The sequence below is a fragment of the Coptis chinensis genome, chromosome 2, assembly GCF_015680905.1.
Source record: "Coptis chinensis isolate HL-2020 chromosome 2, ASM1568090v1, whole genome shotgun sequence".
Classification (NCBI taxonomy): Eukaryota; Viridiplantae; Streptophyta; class Magnoliopsida; order Ranunculales; family Ranunculaceae; genus Coptis; species Coptis chinensis.
This window is the reverse complement of record NC_141457.1, coordinates 52,701,222-52,728,134: the sequence shown is the minus strand read 5'-3', so window position 1 is coordinate 52,728,134 and position 26,913 is coordinate 52,701,222. Positions and strand designations below refer to the sequence as shown.

General features: G+C 36.6%; 2 protein-coding genes and 1 pseudogene across 3 annotated transcripts; 2 read left to right on the top strand and 1 right to left on the bottom strand.

The window, feature by feature from the left end:
- The first annotated feature begins 205 nt into the window (after positions 1-205).
- Positions 206-2,367, top strand: LOC147516532 (uncharacterized). Its single transcript, XM_086589082.1, has 4 exons — positions 206-612; positions 1,407-1,555; positions 1,651-1,715; positions 2,018-2,367. Exons 1-4 carry the CDS (start codon positions 559-561, stop codon positions 2,179-2,181), a joined length of 432 nt encoding a protein of 143 aa, XP_086445208.1. The 5' UTR covers positions 206-558; the 3' UTR covers positions 2,182-2,367.
- A 1,272-nt stretch (positions 2,368-3,639) lies between these two features.
- RSH1 (RELA/SPOT homolog 1) lies at positions 3,640-20,282 on the bottom strand. 2 transcript variants are annotated; one of them, XM_086589081.1, is made up of 24 exons: positions 19,962-20,282; positions 19,712-19,878; positions 19,301-19,489; positions 19,134-19,199; positions 18,832-18,924; positions 18,552-18,683; positions 18,315-18,416; positions 18,154-18,231; positions 17,994-18,065; positions 17,223-17,330; positions 17,003-17,100; positions 15,440-15,500; positions 15,257-15,319; positions 15,114-15,170; positions 14,926-15,027; positions 14,607-14,765; positions 14,379-14,510; positions 14,215-14,301; positions 14,062-14,133; positions 11,822-11,908; positions 11,292-11,745; positions 10,447-10,508; positions 10,276-10,344; positions 3,640-4,110 (listed from the first exon to the last, which is right to left on the bottom strand). In XM_086589081.1, exons 1-24 carry the CDS (start codon positions 19,975-19,977, stop codon positions 4,006-4,008), a joined length of 2,631 nt encoding a protein of 876 aa, XP_086445207.1. In that variant the 5' UTR covers positions 19,978-20,282; the 3' UTR covers positions 3,640-4,005. The 2 variants fall into 2 exon arrangements, with proteins under 2 accessions (XP_086445207.1, XP_086445206.1); XM_086589080.1 differs by having other exon boundaries at positions 14,050-14,133; positions 19,962-20,142.
- A 1,009-nt stretch (positions 20,283-21,291) lies between these two features.
- Positions 21,292-23,284, top strand: LOC147516530 (protein FAR1-RELATED SEQUENCE 5-like; annotated as a pseudogene).
- The last annotated feature ends 3,629 nt before the right edge of the window (positions 23,285-26,913 follow it).

The following is a 26,913-nucleotide window of genomic DNA, read 5'->3' as shown; positions in this document are numbered from 1 at the left end:
ATAATAATTTTATTTAATATTTATCATTATATTTCAAATAAATATAAATGATATACCGTGATATATTAAGAAATATCTACAATATTCACGATATTTATCGATATTTTATATATATTCACGATATTTACATATCAAACAATATAAAATATCTCCAAAGAAGAGAATATATCCACAATACATATCACAAAATTGAGTATGAATAAACACTCGTATCCGGATATGTTGTAGTATGGTGTAGACTGTTGGACAACAGAAAATGAGTCTTTTTCCATTTGGACATGATATTATTGTTAATCCTAGGGCAGTTGTGGATCAGTATTAAATGAGTCTACCATCATCAGAAACTCAATTTTCCAGGTTTGACCCTAGCATTACTGGTGGTCCAATGACGGAAAGTTGTCCTCGGCTTACAGCTCCATCTGTTGGGAATGAGACAAAAACTAATATATTCAATTCGAAGACAGGGCTGCAATTAATAAAGCCGGCAAATATTGGCAACAGACACTTAGAGAGGAAGCTCTTAATAGTGAGGCTGAACTTGGTTTATCCCCTGTGACCATGAATAGTAATATCTTGCAAGGTGGTGTTGCTGGAGGAAAATTTACTTCACAGGTATACATTCTCTTCTTTCGTTGGCTTTTACTTTTGATTTGGTGAATTACGAAAGATGAAAAGGGGGCTTGCATTAAGTCAAGTGAACAAAATTTCCGTGTATCCATATTACATTATTATAGTCTTGCGAGGCACTTATGAATCTCTCTTTTTAAATGTAGGATATTATTTAGTCTTTATGTTTCTTGATCCTTGCAATTAGAATTCTCCTCGTAAGAAATCAACTGTAAAAAATACTTTTAAGTTGTGCTGATAAGAATTTCCTTTTTCTTTTGGTCATAGTATATTCCATAATGTAACCTTTACCAATTATAGTTGCTTTGGTCTAAGTTGTTTTAAAATTTTGTGGTGAATCCTATTACGGGTATGCATGGTTCAGTTGGGGGGGTGTTTTGAGATGAAACTGAGGTTTATTTCAAAAGATACCGTAACTGATCCGTCATGTAGCAAAAACAGATCCTACACCAAGCTGATATTTTGGATTGGTTGTGTTGGTTTCTCGGCTCTAGAACAGAGGCCAAAGGAAACCACAAGTTCAACCGAAAAAGCTAAATCAAAGCAAATTTAGCAAAAAATAATAAATAAAAAAATACGCCATATATTTCAAGAAGAGGGGTAGATCCATCTGATTGTAAGATTTAAAATGCTCCTCCAATTCTCCAAATATTGTTTTTGTTCCAGGCTATGGTTTGTGATTTTAGTCGATACTGTATTATTAGCTTCTTTGTGTGTGTGTGTAAGAATGTGAAGTTGTTGTGCATTGGTTTTTGTTAAACGTATCTTTCGGGCAACAGGGCAGTGGATCTCAAGGACAACAGGGTAAGGAGAATTTCAGTGCAGGAAAACTTCCCATGTCTCAACCTCACGTCTCTTCTGGTATGCCCTTCAGGGAGCACCATCTGAAACAACTTCGAGCCCAATGTCTAGTCTTTCTTGCATTCAGGCATGGTCCATTTCTGTAATAGTCTTTTTGGATGCTTGAACTTTGTATATTACTTTGATATTACCGTGATTTGAATAATTGCACTTACACCACAGGAATGGTTTCGTGCCAAAGAAACTACATCTTGAAATTGCACTTGGCGACAGCTACCCAAAAGAAGGCAAGTGGGGTTATTCTTTATGCTTCTTTTGCACTGGGAATCTCTTTTCTAGGAATTGCATCTTTTTTCTTCTGATATTTGTGTGAGAATGACACTGAAATTAGATCAGCTAGTCCAAGTGTTCTGAAACTTGCATGTGTTTGCATAAACAGTCCACCCCTTTCAAAATATTCCAAGGTTTTGTTTTTTATTTTGGGGTTTGGGATGTCACAAAACAATTTTGGAAATATCTGTCAGAAACAGAAAGTCTTAAACCTTGTTTCTTTCATTTTTTGATTTTTGATTTACTTGTCTAAGTCCAGGTGGGAATGCAGAAAGTGTTTCTCAGGATGTGAATGATCAAAAAGGAAAATTGCTTACTTCACTGGAAATTGAAAGAGTCCCTTCAGGTTCATCAACTGGGGTTTTAAGATCTGATTCATCGTCATTAGAAATGGAGAACTTAAAGAAGAAGATGAGTCAATAATTGCATATAAGCTCAGGGCCGGCACTGCTTATAAGCTCCATCTATAATTGCCATTCCATTTGAACTGTTTGACATCCATGGCAATGTGCCCATCCAGCTGTAAAACTATTGTCCATAAGTAAAATAACCGACTTTTACCATCTCCGTATACAAAGTGGTATAGAAGCTTGGGAAAAGTTTGTTGATTCGAATCTCAATCTAGGGAACAGATACAAAGAATGTATTTTGCCGCAGCAGCAAAGGCTTGACAATGTAAAATCTGTCATTAGGTTTTTGAGACGGTGGTAATTGGCCAGTTAAAGATATGCCGACTGTATCGAAATAGCCCCTCAAATGACATGTTGAAACCACTACCACCTTTTCTACCAGTAGACTGTTCGAAAAAAGCATAGAGAACTTCATCTTTCATCAAATTCTTCTGCGAATCATTCCAATCAATTTTTAAACCGCTAGTGGATTCCCCTCACTAGCACTCTTCGAGTTCAATTTCTTCATACAGATCCATGCCCCACACACATACAATGATGGCGTCGTTTTTTCTTTCCACAAAGATGGGTGCCACAAGAGTTGTTTTCCATTCACACTAGTAGCCTAAAACACGACATTAGCTAGTCGGATCTATTCCAGATACATAGTTCATCTTTTTTTCTTGCATAAAATTAAATCCTATCACCAAAATTAAAGCTTATTACATGATCGCTAAAAGACTTACATAGCTTTGAGAGATAATCGGTTCCTTGATTACTCACTCTAAAAACATTACTAAAAGAACAACTAATGAAGAAGAAAGTTTAAAAAGAGAAAAGAAAGTACGGCTTAATTTGTTTCGCCCTTCTCTCACACGTCTTGTTCTTGTATAGGAAGATAATTGGATTACAATATTTGAAAACCTATCTAACTACTCAAGTAGAACTCTAACACCCATTCAAAACTTGAACATATAGATCACAAATGCCCAAGTTGACACAAAGAGAATGAAATGGAGCACACATTAGCGGCTTAGTGAGACTATCACCAAGATGGTCTCTAATGGCCTCTACAGTGCATGAAGGGAGTAACTATCGTTTTGCTCATAACTAAGTCAACCTCCACATGTTTTATACGCCCTCATAAAATACCACAAAATATGTATTGCAAAATATATTTTATGATAGCTAAGGGCACTGAACTTGTCTGGGTTGTAGCACAACCAAACATCATTCGCCTCAACAAAATAAATAATGCATCAAATATATTGAATAACATGGTCGGAATTATTGAATAACATGGTCGAGTTTAGTAAACTACAACAATTAACAAGTAGAGATCATTACCCAACAAAAACAAGTAAAAATCGTTACCCATAGTTCTGCCTCAAAGGGAGCATGGACAGAAAATATTTTGCCTCCAGGAATGTTTAGCCATGGGTTTAACAGATTCAATATCATACCGGAAATAAAAGATTCCTTGGTCATAGTATTCCTATCAACTGTATCATCATCATACATACATACATATAAAAACGCTCCTTACATTGTACAGTACATTTTAACATCCAGCTCTTGTATAATAAGAACAAAGCTAAATGGGCAGGTATACTCTTCAAGCTATATACAATCACTCATTCACTCTTTTCCTCTATATACATTCCCCTCGTTACACAGACTCGCTCAATTAGCAGCTGGTTTATTTGTGTATGTGCTTCCAACAAAAAAATGTAAACATCTTACAACACCTAATATTGAGATCTACATATGACAATCTGCTGAAAATTGATCTTCGCAGGACAAAATTTTATAGCCCACGTCAGAAATTGTGGGCGGACGAGATGGAACACACAGCTCATTAGCATTCAAGAAAATGATCATTTTCTGATGAGCTCGGCCAGGTACAACCCACAGACCAACCCAAAACACCAAGAATAAGATCCATGCTCAAACAAGCATTTACCTGAGGAAGAATCAGTTCCTTATATCAGAAAAATAAGAAAACACTGGGCAGCACTTAGCATTGTTTAAATATTTAAACTACTTTACTTTGAAAGTCTATACAAAATGCTCTTAAATCTTTTTCTTGTGTAGTTTTGAATTCTCAGTAAGCTATTGATTTCCTGTTTCTTACATATAGTAGACATTAAGTTTATATAGTGAAAGAAAAAACACCCAAAAGATTAGTTAAAACCCAATTATAATCTGTAACCATATAAACAACCACTATGAATAACGAGCTGTCTTACCCTAAGTGCTGGCTTAATTTGTGTATGTGAGTGTGTGGGGGAGGGGGTGGGGGCTCAGATGCCAGTGATTCCTAATTTTCCAGGACCATCAGCCCAACCCTACCCATGCTTACAGGCTAATATTACATATATTACAACACACAAACATTACCATGAGAAAAACAAAAGAAAGAAAAGCAAAACAAAAAACAAGTGGAATCTAATACTCCTTCACCAGGCCTGGACCAAGACAGCCAAGTCTTTTAAAACAACCCATACCCTCCACCCTCCGTGGCTCCCTGCCACCTACTAACCCACTAGATAGGATCTCCATCAGTCCATAATCCAGATCATCCCCATCCTCCATGCCACCCCCATTTGAGAACTCCACTGCTTCAGCACCTGAGTTTTTCATAACCTTGTTTTTTTTTGGCAGAGTAACTCAAGATCCTAAAAACTTAGTTTTCAAAAATGAAACAAAAGCTATGTTTTTTGCTGACATTGAGGAGTAAGCCTCAAGCGCTTGTGTGAGGCGCCTTCAAACTCATGCGTTTCTTAAAACAGTGCCATCACTCTTTGCATTATTGACAGCCCATCTACTGCCAAAACCCAGCAATTCCTCTCTGTTTACCGGCCTTTATTACGTCCCTCATAGTGTCCAAGTCGTATCCCATCACCATTTTCTCTATTGTGACTGTCAAGGTCTTGCTGGTCTCACCTAGATCAACTTCATCCTTGCTGTCCACCCATATGTGCATCACCTGCTTCCTCAATCTTCTTCTCCCACCGCCCTTTTATACCTTCATAGATAACTCTTCAAGTTCTCGCTCCTCCAAAGGTCACTGGACTCCTCCCTCTTCCTTGTTTTCATGTCCTTGGCTTCAGAAACTATGCCCTTAGTAAGTAGTAGATAGAAGCTGACTTTTACATACTGTACGTACCTCCACATTCGTCTGCGGTTCTTATCAATGTACTGCTTCCACAGATCTCTCTCAATCTTTGTTAATGGCTAACACTACAAGATTCCACATAAAACAAAAGCAAGCAAAAACAAAGCACTACAAAAGCTGGATCTTAAAAAGACAAACACCATTCATGAAGAAATGAAGCTCACTCCTTTGAATACCAAGTATGCCTCAGTCTATGGAAGGATTGAAAGTCGCAATCTGCTCTTCCCTCCCATGCCTCTACCTGAAGATACTAAGTCTAGGCGTGATAAAAATCTATAGTGTCATTTTTACAATGATTTTGGTCACAAGACTGAACACCAGAGCATTGGTGAAAAGCTACAAAGTCCCTTTGGGTTTGAAGAATTGTATCAATTGCTACGACCACAACGCCGCATGGAGGAGGATGGTTCAACATATTTTACAATGGACCAGAAGACCGAGAAGAGATTTAAAGGTCTCCTGAAAGACTACAAAGACTGGGATAAAAAATGAGGACCATGGAATCCCCACACACATTCCTAATAAGATACGAGGTATGAATAAAATTTCTATTACTTTGACTTAGTCTGCATTGTAGTAATTTTTCTGAATGATGGTTGTATAGATTAACACCCTAGTATTCAGAATGTCGACATCGGGAAACGAGCTGCAAAAAACTTGCAATTATCATCATGAGGAACACATTCTTGATTTGATGATGTTGCTTATTGGGGTTGGCATAGCGAGAAACAAAGTGGTCGGGAGAAATCTTCTAGACCAAAGACGTACTAAGGGCAGTATCTCACACCCAAAGGGGTCAAATGGCAGAGAGAGGTGCGTACAATATGTAAAGGGATGAAACACTTGCGAAATTCGTTTCCATCAAATCTAAACAGATGTTACTGATGTGCCAAACTTGATGATCATTCACGCATTCCAAGAAGCCATCCGTTTCGATACTAATGGAATCTATAAATCACTTGTAAGGGACCCTCTCTAGTCAAAATCTGATTTGTTCGAGTAAATGCATCAGTTCAATAATATTGAAGTAGATGCAGCAGCAAGAGCTTCCAAGGACAGAGATTTTCGAAGCAAAGAATCCACAAAAAACAAAACCAAGCACTACAAAAGCTCAACAAAAGAAGTTGGATCTTAACAAGACAAACACCGTTCGTGAAGAAATGAAGCTCACTCCGTTGAATACCAAGTATGCCTCGGTCTATGAAAAGATTAAAAGTCGCAATCTGCTATCCCCTCCCATGCCTCTACCTGAAAATAACAAGTTTAGGCGTGACAAAAATCTATGGTGTCATTTCCACAATGATTTTGGTCATGAGACTGAACACTGCATGGCCTTACGAGGAAAGATACAATAAAATTATATTATTGCTAATGAAGAAGAAAGTTGAGAGAGAAAAGAGAGTTCGGCTTAGTTCGTTTTGGCCTTCTCTAACTATTCTCATATAAAAAAATAGCCGTATATTGATAAATTATTTTTTTATATGAGAATAGTGAAAGGAGGCTGAAACTAACTAAGCCGAACTCTCTTTTCTCTCCCAACTTTCTTCTTCATTAGCAATAATTTCTTCATTAGCAATAATATAATTTTATTGGATCTTTCCTCGTAAAGACCTACAATGTTCAGTCTCGTGACAAAAATCATAGTGGAAATGACACTGAGTTTTATCACACCTAGACTTCTTATCTTCAGGTACAGGCATGGGAGAAGATAGCATATTGCGACTTTTAATCTTTTCATCGACCGATGCGTATTCAATGGAGTGAGCTTCATTACTTCACGAATGGTGTTTCTTTTTAAGATCCAACTTATGTTGTTGCGCTTCTGTAGTGCTTTGTTTTTTCTTACTTTTGTTTTATGTAAAATCTTTGCTTCAAAAATCTTTGTCCCTGGCAGCTCTTGCTACTGCATCTACTTCAACTTTAATGAACTGTTGCATTCGCACGAACAAGTCAAATTTTGACTGGGGTCCTCACAAGTGATTTATAGATTCCATTAGTATCAAAACAGAGAGCTTCTTTGATCGCGTGAATGATCATCAAGTCCGGCACATCAGTAACATCTGCTTGGATTTGATGGAAACATACAACAAATTTTACAAGTGTTTCATCCATTTACATACTGTACGTACCACTCTGCCATTTGACCTTTGGGTGTGAGATACTGCCCTTAGTACGTCTTTGGTCCAAAAAAATTCTCCCGACCACTTTGTTTCCCACTATGCCAACCCAATAAGCAACCCCATCAGGTCAAGACAAATCAAGAATGTGTTCCTCACGATGATAATTGCAAGTTTTCCGTAGCTCATTTCCCAATCTCGATATTCGGAATACTAGGGCGTTCATCTATAGAACATTACAACCATCATTCAGAAAAATTACAACAATGCAGGCTAAGTCATAATAATAGAAATTGTATTCATACCTCGTATCTTATTAGGAAGGAACGCGTGGTTCCATGGGATTCCATGGTCCTTGCACAAGAAAACAATATTTATCCCAGTCTTTGTAGCCTTACGGGGTACCTTTAAATCTCTTCTCAACCAGTCCATTGTAAAATATGTTGAATCATCCTCCTCCACGTGACGTTGTGGTTGTAGCAATTAATACAATTCTTCAAACCCAAAGGGACTTTGTAGCTTTTCACCAATGCTCTAGCACGTGCAAATATCATCCATAACGGCATCCTGATTTGTATTGGTGCAATCTTCCATAAGGACAGTAAATGTGCTACTCTGTAATCCAACGGGATTGTCAAACCTTGCTTCATCTGCACATGCGTTACAACTAGTTCTCCGTCTTTTACTGCATATCTTCTGTTGTAGTTTTTAAGTTGCTCCACATCAAAGTTCTTCAACTTATAAAGACCTTTCATTCCTTCAGTCACACGAACAATAGATTTTGGCAAAGTCGAGCGTTCTAACCACCATCATCGTAGTGTGTCACCAGTACATGTTATCATCGTCATTCTCGCATCATCATTGTTACTTTGCATTTTCGCTTCACATATTCGTCACAACTACCATCTTTCACGTTGGTTCTCTATAAACTCTCTTCCTTGGGCCAAATTATTATTTTTTCAATTTTTCTATATTTTTAACACCAAACATAAACCCCCCTTTATATAGACAACAACCTCAACAGTAGAGGTTAGTACGTCTCATTCTCCTTCTCAAGTAGGATCCTCTTAGTACATGCTAATCCACTACCTCTACATTTCCTATGTTATCAAAACACCTATGCCACTTTGAATTTTGATATATCTTTATCCATTTATTTTTACAGATTATCACTTAAGTTCTTAAAGGTTCGTCCTTGCTTCAACAATATCCCACCACACTACCATAGTAGTTTACCAGACCCACTTTCATAAAGATTGGGCGCAACGTTTCTTTTTACTATAGAGAGACTAATCTACCTTATTTTCACCATTGTCTAGTCCACTTAATAACCCACTACGTTTTTTGTCACCAATTACTCCTTTTTTTTCCGATCCTATATTTTTGTTATGTAACTCCGTACCCAACTCTCACCCATCTTTACCGATTAATACATTGTCCTATATCCTTCATTTTCTTGTTTTCTACATCGAATAAATTCCATATGGCAAAGAGGGGACAATGTACGTACCTCCCCACTCGTACCCTCGCTAACAATTTCATTAGGGACTTAGTCCAGATCATAAGTCCACCTGGAAAGCTCATATGTTCAGTTGGCCACCTGGACCGGTCACATGTTCAATTGGCCAGTCCTAGCCAGTAGGAGTCCTTGAGCTCTAAGAACTCTCATTTTTCTACATTTATAAATACAACTTCTCTTTTTCAAAAGAACTGCATTTTTTAGAGACTTGATTCCTGGAACACATTTTGGATATGTAGGCAATCACATAAGGCACAGTCTCATTTTTCTCACAACAACTACCCTTGCAGATTTGATAGTGTGTTTTGATACTTTATTACCCAAACACATACTTCTGTTGGTTGCTTTTGTAGTACTGCAAATTGATGTATCCAAACTAGTAATGGACCTTGTATACCAGACTTTTAGGCACATCTCCCTCCTTCCTATTCCATTCCACAAATCCCCAACCAAAAGCTCCCATATAGAATACCTCTCCTTTTCACCAAAGCCCATAATAAACCCGAACCTAAACCCTTTTTACACATCTCAACCACCATATACACCTCCAAAAACACTTGGACACCTCTATAGCATGCATCAAGTTCATAGCACACCATTAACACAATCAATACATCCTCCAAACTACCACAAAAGATATCAAACACATAGCACACCCCAAAACACAAAAGAAATCCCGAATAATAAAATTATTCATGCATATAGTAATTTGTTCATCTGTCTCAGTTTTTTTTCTCCTATTTCATATCATATAAAAACACTTTTACACAGGAAAAAAATGTACATCAGTCATTTCACATACAAAATATACTATGGAAATAGTAGTGCATAGTAGAAATTACTCAGCAAACTGAATCTGTGCACAGAAATGTACTATGCAAATTTAACTTTGCATATTTTTGGGTTTCCATTTTCACAAACTTTTTAGGCGCAAAATCAATGACAATCCCACATGGCAGCACACATTTTAAAGTTAGAAAAAATTCAATCAAAGGGCCAAATCACAGTTGTGGTCATGGGACAAGTTTAATAGATAAAAAAAAGGAGGGAGGAGATTTAAAAAGGCTAAGAGGAGTGGGTTTAACAATTGTACTAGAATCAGGGAGCTTTACCTAGTTTCTTGCATTGTGTACTTAGCTATTGTATTCCAACTCTGGCCTCACCCTACTTTTCCACAGCTACTTAAATCCAGTACTTATTTCCAATTTACTTTTCTAAATTCTCCAAAGGAAATGTTACTTCAAATCAAAGATAAATCAGCCTTAAAAGTTACAACTAGTAGCACCAAATAAAAGTGGGATTAGTTTGACATACCAGACTGTCTAGGTTACCCTCGACATGAAATAACATCACGCCCATCCCCATTCTTCTATCAATCTCTGCCTGCTCAATTTGTGAAAAATTAGATACAGTGATTGAGGCAATTCAATATAATGTCATTCGTCATTTAATGACAGCTAGGACTTTTAAACAAGTGTCACTCACCACGCACGAACAAATTGTAATCCCTACAGCCGTCAGTGCTGATGTAACCTCCGTCAGCATGCCTGAAAAGAATAAAGTGAATCAAGCTGTAGCAATCGGAGAGGAATCTCAACTGTAAAGAATGCATGAATAAAATACACTCGCAGCATATTCAAAGAGAGGATTCTATAAACAGAAATTCCATCAATGGAATGACCATACTTCAAACGATTCAAATTTTGATGAATTTCTTGAGTCCCAGAAAGATCAAAACAGTCCAGAAAGAGTGTCTGTGGAAAGGGTTAAGACTGTCTGCAGAAAAGGGTTATTTCAAGTTGGAGGGGTTATGGAGACTCCAAAATAAAATTCCTCAATTTTTCTCACGCTTATTTTGACACAAAACATTCGATTGCAGTGCTTTGGTGTGAGACTGACATTCTAACCATATAGATCATCTCCAAGAAAAAAATCACTTAATATACAAGTCGAAGCATCATGGACGTAACCTTGAAGATTACGTTTGATAGGATAAACCTTTTAGAATTGGGTGATTTCTCGTGGAGTTGATCTATATGGCTGGGGATTCATATCTACAAAAGCATGTAAACCAAGTCCAAGTCAAATATTATTGAGTATCCTAAACGCCTCCCATTTTGCTTCAACATACTCTTTGTGCATTTTCCCCGAAGAGAAACAGTCCGTCACATGGTAGCCCCCAGGCACCGTCACATGTCTACTACAAAGACCAATGCCAAAGGAGAGCTTAGTTCTTCCTTTAGCAGTCAGATAGCACATCAAATTCTCGTTAGTGTTTATTGACGGGGGAAAAAACAAAGAAGTGTCATTTGAAATTTGAGGAATCTCACCTCTTCGATCTATACATACTACACAGAACCACTGGACTGAGTGCCCTTCAAGGTTATGCCAGGATGCAACCTTGCTGGCTTGCCAGCTATCCAAACCAGGCAGAACCTCCTTGTAAATTGGAACGTTAGCATGTATCAATTTGGCAATACCATTTCCTTGAGATAATGACTCTCCATGGGACGTCAAACTCACATATTTCATATGCTTGTTGTGTTTTCCATTGACCTTCGGAGGACCAACCCTACCATTTTGATCATGGACGATATCTCCATTGTTTTTCTTTGGAGTAGAAAATTCTGTAACATTCATGAGGATTTTCTTCCATAAAGGTTCATTCCCTTTTGGAGAATCCAAGAGGTTGTCCAATTCACTCTCCGCAACATCAGCAACAAAATTATTTACAGCATCTTCTGTCATTTCAGTAGCAGACATAGCAGCTTGCTCTCTCAAAAACTAGACAAACAACAAAGTTTATCTATTAGAAAAGACACGAGTGAAATAGCAAGCTACAGCTCAAGAAAACACACACTTTCATTATCTTGTGCCGGGCACTTCGAGTCCTAGCATGTTCCAACCAGTGTTGATGCCTCTGCAAAGCAGATTTACTTGAGAGTGCCTGAAAAGAGAACATGAAACAATGAACTGTAAGCCATACATTACCATGAGGTCCATTTAAGCTTCAGGGATTGCAAAAGCACAAAATCATGATTTAAGACATTTCAGAGACCAGACATTGATACAATACTCAGCTTATAGAAGAACTAAGAAGACCTAAAGAAATTACGAAAAAAGTTTTTACATAGGTAATTCATAAAAACCAAATATCCACCCAAATATTTGTGCTTGACAAAGTGCCTATCTTTCACTGAATTCTAACTGGAGCCACATCATTCTTTTTACCAGTAAAATAAGAATTTTATTAGATAATGTGTAACTGGAGCCACCTTATTCGAGAATTCTCTCTTTCATTCTCCTTTTTTCTTACCATAACTCATCTTCTGAAGGACATGATTCTGAAGAGCACAGATACATTTTTTATTCACCTACTCATCAGCTGGGCTATTAAATCGTTGAGTACTCCCTGAGTAATCAGTGAGTACTCGCTACTCGCTGTTTAGCCGACCCGACTAACAATTTAATCCCCGATTACAATCAGGCTCAAAAACTCCCCGAGTACTCGGCTGATTAGGCCCAATTAGCCGATTAGCCGAGTAATTGTGTTCACTATTTCAATGTTAAACATTGAACTCGACATTTCGCCGATTCGCCAACCCTCGATTCTGTAAAGTTCTACATTTTAATCATATTTATTTTAGTTGATTGAGTGTTTTAATTGTTTATTGATTGATTGGGTTCTTAATTGGCTTCATTATGTTGGTATTTCAAAGTTAAATATATTTAATAATTATTTGTAAAGAAATATAGTGTTATGAAAAATCGTCCGATTAATCCCCGACCGATTACACCTACTCGCTACTCGCTTGAAAAAAGCGAGTAGCGACTGAGTAGCGATTTAACTGCACAGCTCATGAGAGGTTTTGGCTTTAATGCATTGTGATCTCTGGATTTCGAAGCTAGCAATTAGATCATTATTATAATGCATCAATATAGCTCGAACACAGCATGCACTTTCCATGGACATCACATTTTCAGTTGAGCGGTCCTGCTTCTATTTTGAAGTACTCATGCATCAGAGGGTCATTTGCATAGAAGATGTCTGAGTGTTCCACACAACCAAAAAACATAGTATCCCAAAACTTCTACTCAAGTTGGTTCAAAGATACTAAATCGAAATCGAAAAATCAACAATAAAAAATACAAAACAAAAGTAAGTGTCAATTCACACTTTGGCCCAAATGACTTTGCATACCACTTTCATACACAAAGGACCATGTTCTTAGGAGGTCAAAAAGGACATCACCAATCAGGATGCTGCAAATAGGACGTTACGTGGAACTCCTCCAGTGTTTAAATAATGACTTCTGTGGAGAGAAATAACCAGCAGATCTTCCGAAAGAAATGCATCACGTAGTTGAAAAGCACCCAAACTTCCGGAAGAAAATAATCACAAACTACACATGGTACTTGACTTTCTCACACCCATTCAGGTGACATGATTTCAAAAGAGTTAGTGGAAAGTTCTTTGGTTATCATGCACATAGATCAATAAAAAGTGTGACTTCAACAACATCAGTGTTTAAGAATAAGTGATTAAGATATTGTTATTTATGTCCGAAACAGATATACATACTATAGCAAAAATGTAAATAATCAACTCCAATGATACTCTAGATTGAGGTATAGAGTGTAAAAGTAACAACATCTGCATGTTAAGTCATATGTCCGAGCATGGAGTGGCTACTAACGTATCATTCTGTGCTTCGTCAAAGGCTTGGGCTCTAGAATCTAGGGGCTCCATAACCTCAACAGCACTATTTTCAAACAGAGTTTCAAAATTGAATGAAAAGGATTCGACCAGATGATGTCAGTAATTGTAAATGGAACCTTCCATGTTATATACGAGAGGGTGGCGGCACCTCCAGCCCACCCATGACAGGAAGAACCTTAAGTAGCTTTATTCGACTTAATCGCACAAAGGTGAATCTAAGAACATAAAGCTTGGATGTCAAATTTAACCAAACAAAAAACTTGACCAACTTGTGGGGACCACAGCATCCTTGTATAATAGCTTACTCCACCAGAAATAACTATAACTAATATTCACAAGAAATCACGGAAGAGAGGAGATGGATATACTGAGTATCTGACATTGTATGTAATTATCTCCACAACTTCAGCATTTGCAAGTACACGGGTTGGAGAAACAAGATTACCATTAACCTGCAACCAAAAAGGTCACTAGTAACTTTGTGATCTTGAAGACATAAAATGGAGGGTTCTAAAAGAGAGAAAAAAAAAAACCTTGGCAGCCACCATTTTGTTCCCAATTTCAGTGTGTATCATATAAGCATAGTCAATCACAGTAGCCCCCTTCGGAAGATTTTTGATCTGTATAAGAAGAGGAAAATTAGAGATGAGGAAAAACTAAAAGTATGACGTCCTTATAGAAGTATGTATTTGCCTACCTCTCCTTTTGGTGTAAACACAAAGACACGGCTACCCAACAGGTCTCTTGTGATTATGTCCACAAATTCTCTAGAGCTCATGTTCCCAACAAATTCTTCTTGCCACTCTCTAATAGCATTGAGCCAGCCAATCTAGAGATATGTAATATATTCTAAATTAGCAATGATAATTCAAATCCAAGATAGACCATGTGTTACTCAAATTAACAATCAGAATTGATCAAATACCCTGAGAGCAATATTTGCATCATTCAAGCAGACTGGATTCCCCCTTGAATTTCTCCCCTTAGCCATGATATGTCCAACTAAATCAGTAGCAAACATTCTGCCACTGTAATGAGCAGCAATACCTCTTTCAGCAATCAGATTCATTTCTTCAGTCCTTATCTGCCAAAATCGAATAACAAAACTAAGATAATAAATATCTATCTAAAAATATCCAAAACTAACTTTACAGCAAAAACGAAGGGTTAAGTTTTACCATGAAAATGTAATATTAGAAAGAAATCAGATTAAAACAATTAGTATATGATGTCCATGCACTCACCTGAACTTCCAGTCGAAACATGCTCTCATACAGAAACGGTATAACTGTAGTATGGAGACTTTGATAGCCATTTGGTTTTGGGGTCGCAATGTAGTCTTTCATCTGTTTAAAATAATATAACAATCAACTCTTTTACTTATAAATATAAAGTCAGTAACAGGATAGTGTAGCAAATTAATAACACGCACTGCTCGAGGAATGGGAGTCCAAATTCCATGAACAAGCCCAAGAATATGGTAGCAAATCTGCAAACAACAGACCAGTGAGAAATGGCAAACATGAAGTAGAAGTAAAATTACTGCCCGATTAATTTTTCATACACAAGATCCACCTGCTGCGCACTACATAAAGGTCCGACTCCAATACATGGCTTTGGTTTTACAATAATGCGAAGCTGGCATATGAAGAAAAATTAATATTAAGAAAATTATATTGTGAAAACCAAACCAAAACAATGAGCATGTCTGCTAGTTAATCCAGCGCCTTACATCTCAATACAAGTATGAAAACAGACCTGTGTGATTTGGTTGACTTCATTTATTGAACCTTTAGATTTAAGAGCAGCTTTATAAATACTGAAACAAAAAATAAAAAATTAAAATTAAAGAGCAACCTACAGATACAGATCCTGATTAGAGTAAAAGACCTTTATAAAAAGACTGATAAACTTATCATCTTATAAACAACTAAATAGTCCAGAAATTTCCATATTCCTAAGAAGTTAACACGTTTCCCTTTTTTCTGTTTTTTCATGAAACTTAAAAATAATTATAAAAATGAAATTTCCCCCCAAAATCAAATTTTAATTTTCTTCTTCTTCCTACTTTACTTTTCTTTTTCAGTACCACAATTCTTTTTCAGTGCAAAATCTGCACACGGAGCTTTTCTGGGGAAGGTTGCATGAAAGGTGGAAAGGATTGTTTTATCCCGAACGAAGTGAGGTCTTGGCCCAGGGAAGCCAAAACCCACTTGTCTGTCTGTCCGCTTGACCACAAACACTTTTCTCATTTTTTTCTTAGCTGAACACAAAAAGATCCTCTCTAACTCTCTCTCTCTCTCTCCAAACATCGCCACAAAGTCTGTTTTCCTCCTTCCACAACAAGTGCCTCCGTCTCCCCTCTGCATCTTCAGGTTATCACTCTCGTCATCTTCTCCTTCCTTTCTATTTCTCTGACTTTTCTCTTAAATTATTTTTTATATCAATTCTCTGCTTTAGGTCAGATTGTTCAATTGTTTTTCGGCTCCCACCGTTTTGCGGTATACTAGTTTTAGTGGATTTAAGGTAAATTAGGCGGATCAGATATACAGACGGATTTTCGTATTAATGAAGGTTTTAAGGAGATTTACGATGAAATCTAGGTAAGGGGTTCTAGAAGCTTTTGGGGGATGATAATGGAGTTTTAGGACTGCACCACTGGAGTTCTTATTGGTTGCCCACATACTTAGCTCTGAGATCAAGTATCTCACCTTTCAATCATTCTAAAATCCCACTGCTTTTGATAAGTGTTAATTGCAAAATCCTACAAAAATTACTTCCTGTGCCAATAATGAACAATTGTACGTGTAAACGCTAGATAGAGATGGGAAAAAGAGTATGGAAGGAGGCTGAATATTTTAGAAAATTCCAAAGCCTAAGTCCAAGACAAAAGTGCCTTCGCTCCATGAAGACAATTAAAATTTATGAGCTTAACATCTCCAAAGAATGGTGAAAAACAACTTCCCCAACTTGTTGCCATTCATAATTGCTACATATTTTGACATTGAAACTATCTTGTGCAATGACAAAAACGCTCACGCAGCTAACTAAAAAGATGAGGAAACCACACTATGACAAGTGCAAGAATAAACATACAATGGAGCCTCCAGATTCAAAAATATTACATTTTTTACATCTATCAAATCTTTATGGTACTCAATAGTTCTTGAACAGCTACTGAAATTTTCAAATAAAACATATATGATTATATCATGACCTGTAAGGTTCAGGTCATGATATAATGGATCACAAGAATTTTATTCTTTTTCAATAAGCAGAGAAGAATAACAAACAAATGACTAAATTAATATTGGTTCTAACCTGTAAGGTTCTTTGCAAACAGAATGGACTTCTGTTTTTACTGTCACAAGGTCTAAGAATTGATCCTCCTCGATTTTTTCAAGTAATATTTTCTTCGCCTGGATAAGATACAAAGTTTGCAAACAAGCAATATATTCAGGGGGAGGGGGGTGGAAGGTTGATGCTAAGAAGGAGGGCAGGAAGACCAATAAGCACAGTTCTTACTGGGGATTTTCATTACCTCTACAAGATCCTTTTCGTGTTCCTTATAAAGCTCTGCAACTCTCCTCTTGACTTTAGCATATTCACAAGCATTTGTGTACATAAAAGAAAGATTTTCCAGTTCTGACTGCAATAAATCACAAATACATCTAGTATAAAAAACGCTCAAAGTTTAATCGTGAAAAAAGTATGGGCATAATCATGAAATAGATAAATAGATTACTTTTGACATGGTAAACCGTTGTTCTGAAACATTACCAGCCACAATCAAAAGAGAGAACCGTTGAATTAAATATTGCATGTAATGTTCGGTAGTACTTTAATATGAGTTTATCCAGGTTAAGGTGGGTTTTTTTTTTAATGATCTTAGGCGAAGCAGCTGCTTGGCTTATTCAGCAAGTGTTGATGTAATTTCCTAATTATAACAATCTGTTAACTTTTATCAATAAAAAAATAAAGAAAAAAATTTGATGAATTGACACAATTTGAAGCACATGTTTTACAAACAATTAAAGAAAAATTAACATCCAGAAAGGGGTGTGACCGTATGAGTAATCAATCGTTTTGAGTTGACGTCATTCACTGGGAGGATACAGAGAGGGAGCAACAATTATGAAACTATCAGATAGGTATAATGGCTTTATGCTCATAAGAGCATCAGTTTTTTTTTGGACTGAGTGATACGTGGTATAAGCCAAGTATGCTTAAAGGTGGCTCATTGTCACTGGCAAGAATATACAAAATCAGAAATTAGGAACAAAAATAGCAGAGCTGAAGTGCATGGTGATACCTTGATCTGGTACATCCCTAGTAACTTTGCTAAAGGGGCAAAGACCTGTAGTGTCTCCGATGCGATGCTGGACTGCATATAATAAAACATTATATAAAAATAATGGCAAAGGAGTAATAACTCATACAAAACGCAGCAAAAATTGGCAAGAAGGGACTACCTGCTTATGGTGAGGCATATGTGAAAGAGTACGCATGTTGTGCAATCTGTCAGCTAATTTGACAATGATAACTCGGACCTGGAAATAAAAAAGGCTGGCTAAGTGAAGAATTAATTATTGATAGAGCTCATCACACAAATTCATTTTTATGAATTAGGCACCTCTTCTGTCATGGCAAGAAACATCTGCCGGAGGTCATCTGCTTTTACATCTTGGACTGAATTATTTTCATCACCACATTGAAGTTTACCTAGCTTGGATACCTTCATGATAATAGAAATAAAAACAAGAATGATTTTCATCTCAACCGGACAGAAACTTATCCAGCTCAAAGGAAGAAGTAATATAAAAAGTGAATGTTTAAAGCACTGTAAGAATCAAAAAATTGGAAATAGCACCTTAGTCTCCCCTTCTACAATGCGGCAAACAGTAGCACCAAACTCCTTCTCAATTCTTTCAAAAGTAACATTTTCTGTGTCTTCCACTGTGTCATGCAATAGTCCAGCGGCAATCGATTCCCAGCCCAATTCCTACAAAAGGTCATTGTTGAAACCACGATATAAGCAGTCATAAATAGAAAAGTCAAATGAAACACCTTAATAATCGATCAAGAAACAAAAAGAAAAGTTTCTACATTCTACCCAAAGAATCAATAATTCGAAAAAGACTTAGACTGACAAGTTCCCCGAGTATACGTGCAACTTCAACCGGGTGAATGATAAAAGGCTCTCCACTTCGTCTTCTCTGACCATCATGAGCCTCAAACGCGAGCTGCGCCATAGAGATAACAATAAGAAACAAAAGCTAAATATATGTGCTCACCTTAAAGATATGAATTGCATCAGAAACATTCTAAGGTTAAACCATTTTTTACGATGAACTCACATCATAACATCAAAGAAACCACGCCCAAATAAAAAAAAACTAAATAAATAAATAAAATAAAAAACAAAAAAGTAGCCAAGGAGAAACCATTGCACCTTTAATGCACTATGGACCAATTCCAACTCTTTAGTTGGAAGATACGAAATAACTGGTTTAAGATCCTGAAAAAAAAAAAAAAAATTATACTGATAAGTAACGAGAAGAGCAATAAGATATTAGCATATAACGGAGTGTTCTTCACTACTGATAAAGTTCCAAATACCTCCCAGAGTGTTTTAGGAGATATCGGATCAGTGTAATCTGAATTGGAAGAGGACGAGCAACACAACTGCCATCTTTTACAAGCAACATGATGTACACCGGATTTGGAAAACCTTGAAGAAAATCCAGAATCCCCAGCTTCTATGGAGTAGCAGTCTCCAGCCTCAAGGGTTCCACATCTCTCACAAGACTGTTAAAACAACATTACACAGATATCAAATAACCATAGTTTGTGTATCATTCGGAGCAGCAGATACAGGAGGTCTCTACATTGACGATGACATTCTTTGAAGGGTATGTGAAGTATGAAATTCAAAGAAAGCAATACTCCTTTCAAATTCATGTGAACCAAACAAACTTATTGAAACTATGAAAACATGTATATATCAAGTAAAATGAAGAAAGAACTCACATACTTAGCGCGGCGAGTTGGTCCAATGAAGAAAGAAGAACAAGTAGTAGTAGCAAGAAAGCCACTCAAAACTCTAGGAGCCTTCCAAGCACTACACTCATACTTATTAATAATATTACCACTTCCACCTGATAACTTACAAAGGTTCACACATTCTACTGAAAAAACTTTAAACAATAACAAAAAACACAATTCAGTCATACATAACTATTAAACCAATAAATAGTACATAAACCAATAAATAAATTACCTGACATGGAAGCCATTTTATTCTAAGCATCGAAATTTCATTGGATTAATCGAAACATTTGAGCTGAAGCTGAGAATATCGAGAAATGAAGTTTGAAATTTTGATGAGAGGAAGTGTTTTTAGGGAGGGAGAGAGGAGGAACAGATAAAATAGCGAGCGAAAACCACACACCACAACACCCGTATTGAAATTCAACTTTAAAAGATATTTCTTTTTTCCACTTTTTTTTTTTTTCTTTTTTCGGACGAGTAACAGACAGCTCAGCATCAGATTATGTACTATGTTGTAAATTTGTAATTGGGTATTTATTAGCTATTTTACAATCTAATAAGTTGAAGTGGAAGATAGATAAGAGGGGACTTGTGTCTTGTGGTCACTGGTCATGCCTTAATTTTCAAACTATCCAGTTGTGTGGAATTATGGATATGGAGTATGGACCACATATATATACTACTATTTAACATACCGTGTTCTCTGTATGTATGTATAGGAGAAAAAATTTGCTCCTTGGGCTATATGCTCATTGTGTCATTGTCCAACCGCAACTAGTCATGTGTCATTTTTTTTTCTCACCTCACACACAAGTTTAACCGAGACGGAACTCTCAATTAGGAAACTAACTGACCGAAATAAATTAATAAAATTGAACCACAAAATAAGGAATCTATGAATCCTAGATATTTGGGCGTGATATCTCTCCCTCTCTCTTTTCTGTTCGTCCCTCCAACTTCTCCACTTCGTTTCTCTCATTTTCTTTCTAGCTCACAAAAGAAAAAGAAAAAAACACCATAAAAAAAACAAATAAAGAAAAGAAAAAGACACAATTAGCATTCCTCACCCCAAATGGACAATGATAAAACAAAAACCCAAAATATATAGTTTCAAAAACATTGAAAACGTACTAGGCTTTGACATTTAGTTTAAAAGAGAACAGTATCATTTCATGAAGTGCAACAATATATAATATTTTTGGAACCAACAAAAATGAATAACTATATATCTATATGGTCGGGAAGACATTGACATTTGACAAAGAGATTCACTTTCTTCATAAGAAAAATGTCAGTTAAAACACTCTTTGACTAAGGCCGCCTTCATTAGTTCAAGTCCTATATACAGATAGAATAAAAATAAAAATCACAACTAGCCATGTGTCATTTTTTTCTCTCACCTCACACACAAGTTTAACAGAGACGGAACTCTCAATTAGAAAACTAACTGACCGAAATAAATTAATAAAATTGAACCACAAAATAAGGAATCTATAAATCCTACGCGGGATATTTGGGCGCGGTATCTCTCCCTCTCTCTTTTTTGTTCTTCCCTCCAACTTCTCCACTTCGTCTCTTTCCTTTTCTTTCTAACTCACAAAAAAGAACAAACAAAATAAAAGAAAAAGACACGATTAGCATTCCTCAACCCAGATGGACAACAATGAAACAAAAATCCAAAGTACTACTGATAGTGGCGAAAGTATGATTGGACTGACATTTGATTCGGAAGAAGAAGCCTATGATTTTTACAATTTGTATGCGAGGGCTACTGGATTTAGTATAAGGAAAAATCAAATGAGTAAGAACAGAGATGGAAAGAAAACTCGAAGGCAACTAACATGTTCCTTTGAAGGTGAATACCATAAGAAAAGTACTCCAGTGAAGAAAAGAGCAGTAAGAAGAACATGGTGTGAAGCAATGTTGGAAATTAGACTTGTTGATGGTGGAAACTATACCGTTACGAATTTCAAAGAGGAGCATAATCATAACCTTGAACCTCCATCCAGAGTTCACCAATTAAGATCACAACGAGGCATCGAACCTTCTCAAGAAGACATCATTTTCAATATGCGAGTTGTTGGAATTGGGCCTAGTGCCATATACGCTTTCTTTCGTGCCGAAGCAGGTGGAAGCCGGAACTTAAATTTTACTCGAACAGATTCTAATAATCTTGCTTAGAGAAGGCGTATCGATTTTCTAAAGCAAGGGGATGCAAATTGTCTTCTTAGTTATTTTCAAAGTAAGCAAAAAGTCAACAAGTCTTTTTTTTTAGGCTCATGACAGATGATGATAATCGTATATCAGGTTGTTTTTGTTGTGATGCGAAATCGAGAATTGACTATAGTTTTTTTGGTGACGTTATCTCTTTTGACACCACATATAACACCAACAATTATAATATGATTTGTGCTCCAATAGCAGGGGTGAACAACCATGGGCAAACAGTCCTATTCGGATGTATACTACTCGTTAATGAAACTACAGACTCATTTGTTTGGTTATTCCAGAGGTTCTTGGGAGCTATGGGAGGAAAACATCCGAAAACAATATTCACAGATCAAGCTCAGTCAATGGCAAATGCAATTGAAATAGTATTTCCAAGTACGCACCATAGATTATGCTTGTGGCATATTTTTTTTAAATGCTTCAAAGCACTTAAAACACGTTTATATGCAACATACCTTCTTTCTAGTAGAGATGAAAATGTGTGTATATGAACCAGAGACAATAGAGGAATTCGAAACAAGTTGGACAAAGTTGCTTGAAAAATATGGACTAGTAGAAAATGAGTGGTTGAAGGGTTTGTACAAAGTGCACAAGAAGTGGGCTCAAGTGTATGGGCGTTCTGAGTTTTGTGCAGGTATAACGACAACTCAAAGAAGTGAGAGTGTGAACAGTTTCTTAAAGAAGTTCTTCCCAAGAACAATAATTCTCCGCGAGTTCATCGAACAGTATGACCGAGTGTTGGCAGATAGATAGACGGGGAAAAAGAAGTTGAAGAAGCAAAGAGGTCACATCAATTCTTACCTTCACTTCGATCACACTGGAAGCTAGAACTTTAAGCTTCACGGACATATACTCGGAAGATATTTGGAGAATTCCAGAATGAATTAGTTCATTTGATTGATTGGGATTTGGAATTCATTGAGGACGATGGCACAACAAAGACATATAAAGTTATTCCAGTTGATGACCGTCAAAGATCTCGCGATCGTTACGTATGTTCCTCTAACTTTCGACGCGTTAAAATTGTAGTTGCAAAAAGTTTGAGTTCACTGGAGTATTATGTGGACATGTTTTGAAGTTGGTATGCAGCTTACGATGGCTTGAATTGCCATCAAAATATTACTTGAATAGGTGGAGAAAAGATGCTACATCAGATTTTATTATTGATACTGATGGAGATGTTATTAGACATGACCTGGATCCCTTTGTGTCAGCATGACATAGTGAACTCATGCACATTGCACAATCTATTGTTATAAAAGCAGCAATGTCGAGTGATGCATTTAATTTGGCCAAAGATGAATTGCTCCAAGTCAAACAAAATTTTTATCCATCCTCAAGTTCTGAAAGAGGGAGTGGTAAGAAAGTTTCAGAAAAGCACGACATAGTGAACTCATGCACATTGCACAATCTATTGTTATAAAAGCAGCAATGTCGAGTGATGCATTTAATTTGGCCAAAGATGAATTGCTCCAGGTCAAACAAAAATTTTATCCATCCTCAAGTTCTGAAAGAGGGAGTGGTAAGAAGGTTTCAGAAAATAATGTTGATGATCCAATAACAGTAGGTGACCCTAAACCGAGAAAAAGAAAAAGTCAACCAAAAGGCAGAATCAAGGATCCAGTGGAGAAAATAACAACCAAAAAGGCAAGGAATTCAAAAAAGATAAACTTACAACCTGATAAGTTTGTGAGTATTATACTATTTGTATTATTTAGCTTTTAGTGAAATATGTAATAAGTTATTGCTATTGCTTTGTTGGTGTTGCAGGGGAAAACGAATAAAATAACGCTAAAAGTAACATTATGCAAGCAATACACGTTGGGGAAACAGTTGATATGCCTAGTACTGAACCTTATCATCAAATAGGGAGGTTGAACTCAATCCATCAAATGGGGCATACAAGCTCGCACCTTGCAGGCAACAATCAATCACCTTCAGAGGTAAAGTGTTTATGGAAATATTAGTTCATTACTCACCGTGTTGACAACACCCATGTATTATCAGTTCCTCTTAATTAAGTAGCTAAATTTCTTTGAATTGGCAGCAACCAAATCCAGTTTGAATGCTTAAATTTGCAGACTGATGGGACCTATAGTAGTGCCACTAAAAGTATGGGATCAACTGATGGGGATGCTTTTGTGAAAGGGCAAGTGACGTACACGGTGAAATATGAGCTGGTAATTATGCCCATGCTTACTATCTTTACCATCACTTTGCTTAACGTCTAGGAGGTCAACTCCCTTGATAAAAAGAGTGATTACGAAATAGAGGAGGTTACTGAGAAACTATTGTCTAAAGAACTTTAACTTGGATGATCATTGTCTATGTATATATTGTGATTTTTATTTTTATTCTATCTATATATAGGACTTGAACTAATGAAGGCGGCCTTGCAGTCAAAGAGTGTTTTAACTGGCATTTTTCTTATGAAGAAAGTGAATCCAAAAAAATTTAAATATTTTAATTAGATTTAGTCATTGTGTTATAATGGTTAGGAAATGAACGATCTATTTGAATATATCCAGACTTTACTCTTTTGCTCTTTGTCAAATGTCAATGTCTTCCCGACCAGATAGATATATAGTTATTCATTTTTGTTAGTTCCAAAAATATTACATATTGTTGCACTTCATGAAATGATACTGTTCTCTTTTAAACTAAATGTCAAAGCCTAGTACGTTTTCAATGTTTTTGAAACTATATACTTTGGGTTTTTGTTTTATCATTGTCCATGGTGAGGAATGCTAATTGTGTCTTTTTCTTTTCTTTCTTTGGTTTTTTTATCGTGTTTTTTTTTTGAGAAACGAAGTGGAGAAGTTGGAGGGACGAACAGAAAAGAGAGAGGGAGAGATATCACGCCCAAATATCTAGGATTCATAGATTCCTTATTTTGTGGTTAAATTTTATTAATTTATTTCGGTCAGTTAGTTTCCTAATTGAGAGTTCCGTCTCGGTTAAACTTGTGTGTGAGGTGGGAGAAAAAAATGACACATGGCTAGTTGCGGTTGGACAATGACCCAATGAGCATATAGCCCAAGGAGCAAATTTTGTCTCGATAAACTTGTGTGTGAGGTGAGAGAAAAAAATGACACATGGCTAGTTGCGGTTGGACAATGACACAATGAGCATATAGCCCAAGGCTTCTGCATTATTGTTTTTTTTTTTTTTAATCCTACACAAATAAACGTATATAGAGCGTAGCTATTCCCGTATAGAGAGGCGAAAAATTATGAATTAGAAAGAGTCGCGGTAACGCTGCCTGAGGAGCCTTGGAAAAGTTCACTACTCCAGACCATCACAATCTTAATTTGCAGTGCAGTAACAAATTGGCTAACTACTTTCTGGGTAAAGTTTGACCAAATTTACACCATATTAGATATGCTCTTTAACTAACAATTATAGCATTATTATCATCCCGTGTTGAATGCAATATGGAATTGTTTCAGTGGGAAGAGCACTGAACGATAGAATAGTCCCGTAGTGGAAAGTTGGAAACCTTACCGAGTGGATTTTTTGGCATTAATTAGTGAAGTTTATAACAGTTAGAGCATCTTCAAGAGAGTCACATGTTGATGAAAACACCAAACCAGACACCAAATCGACCAGATTTGCACTCACGGTGTTGGCAAAACTGCATGGGCTTGGACTTCTCATTGGGCTTATATGACACATTTTTCACAAAACCGCGCCATAAATTGGAAAAGAAAAAAAAGAAAAAAAATTTATGTGCGATACATGGCGCGGTTTTCTCAAAACCGCGTGAGTTTGGGCCTGTCAGATGGGATTCTATGGGGTGGTTTTGGGAAAACCGCGTGGACTATATGGCGCGGTTTATCCAAAACCGCGTAGTTTGATGTCGAAAATTTGATGTTGCTCTTAAAATTGTTTGGTGTTTTTTTGGTTCAAAATTTTGGTGTTTTTTTTGGTAGCTCTCCTAAAAATACTCTTAATACGCAACATAGTGTTCTCTGGTACATATTATAAGAGTCTCTATCGTTACTGTCGTTCTCCCAACAACTTTGTTCCGCACAGATACACTTCACATAATCAGCAACCTTTGCAACAGATGCCCACCTTTTACCTAACCAAAATTAAATGCGACCAATGTAGACCTATTACTGGATGGTTCACTAGTAGAAATGGTTACATTGATTGACTTGCCAGAAACAGAAACTAAGCCTCCAGATTAGAGCCCCTGTTGTTTACTGCCAATCATATCATATATGTCATTATCCTCCAATGTTACAGTCTTTCTTCTTTCTTGTGCTCTTAGACGTCGCCACGAGCATATTCAGTGGCATATTTAAAATAGCAGTGCCAGTTAGGAATTTAACTAGGATTCTTGGTGCTCATTTGTGTTCCACTTTTTTTAATGGAAAAAATTAATCGTCACGAGTTAGAATGCAAATTAGTAGTAGACATGTCAAAGTCACATATAGTGAAGAAATTTACAATGTCTTGCATCGCTAATTATCTGAATTTTCATTAATTGTCATAATCTAGTCTTCCATTCTCTTAGGGCCACTGATGGTATGCATTTCACAAGTTGTAAGGGAAAGCAAAAGAAACGTAACCATTTTCACCACATAGACTCACATTTTCTGGTACAGGAAGTATCCTTCATCTTTACTACTCAACCCTAGAACAAGTAAGCAACAATATGGACTCGTAAGCCCTCAATTCATTTGGACTCGGATATACTAAAACATGAACAAGACCGGACTACAAAACTTAAAAATTCTGACGAATTCATTTGAACGAGTGAAACATCCATTCATATAGAATGATACGGAATTGAAAGATACTGTTCTTTGATGTATTGCATCATCATCAGTGACGGAAAAGAACAGAACACCAAAGGATAACATTAAAACTGGTGGCGTCTCAAATATTACATTCTCAGTATATGAGTGCTAAACACATTGCATATTTACAAAACAATGCGAAGA

Bases quoted from the DNA above. Each gene is read 5' to 3' on its own strand.
- LOC147516532 (XM_086589082.1), top strand. From the start codon at position 559: ATGAATAGTAATATCTTGCAAGGTGGTGTTGCTGGAGGAAAATTTACT. The intron at 613-1,406 runs GTATACATTCTC...TTCGGGCAACAG, and splicing joins GAGGAAAATTTACTTCACAG to GGCAGTGGATCTCAAGGACA. The intron at 1,556-1,650 runs GCATGGTCCATT...CTTACACCACAG, and splicing joins CTAGTCTTTCTTGCATTCAG to GAATGGTTTCGTGCCAAAGA.
- RSH1 (XM_086589080.1), bottom strand. The intron at 18,417-18,551 runs GTGCTATTTCCA...ATTATCATGAAG, and splicing joins TTGTAGAAGGGGAGACTAAG to GTATCCAAGCTAGGTAAACT. The intron at 11,746-11,821 runs GTGTGTGTTTTC...TTGTTTGTCTAG, and splicing joins CCCGGCACAAGATAATGAAA to TTTTTGAGAGAGCAAGCTGC.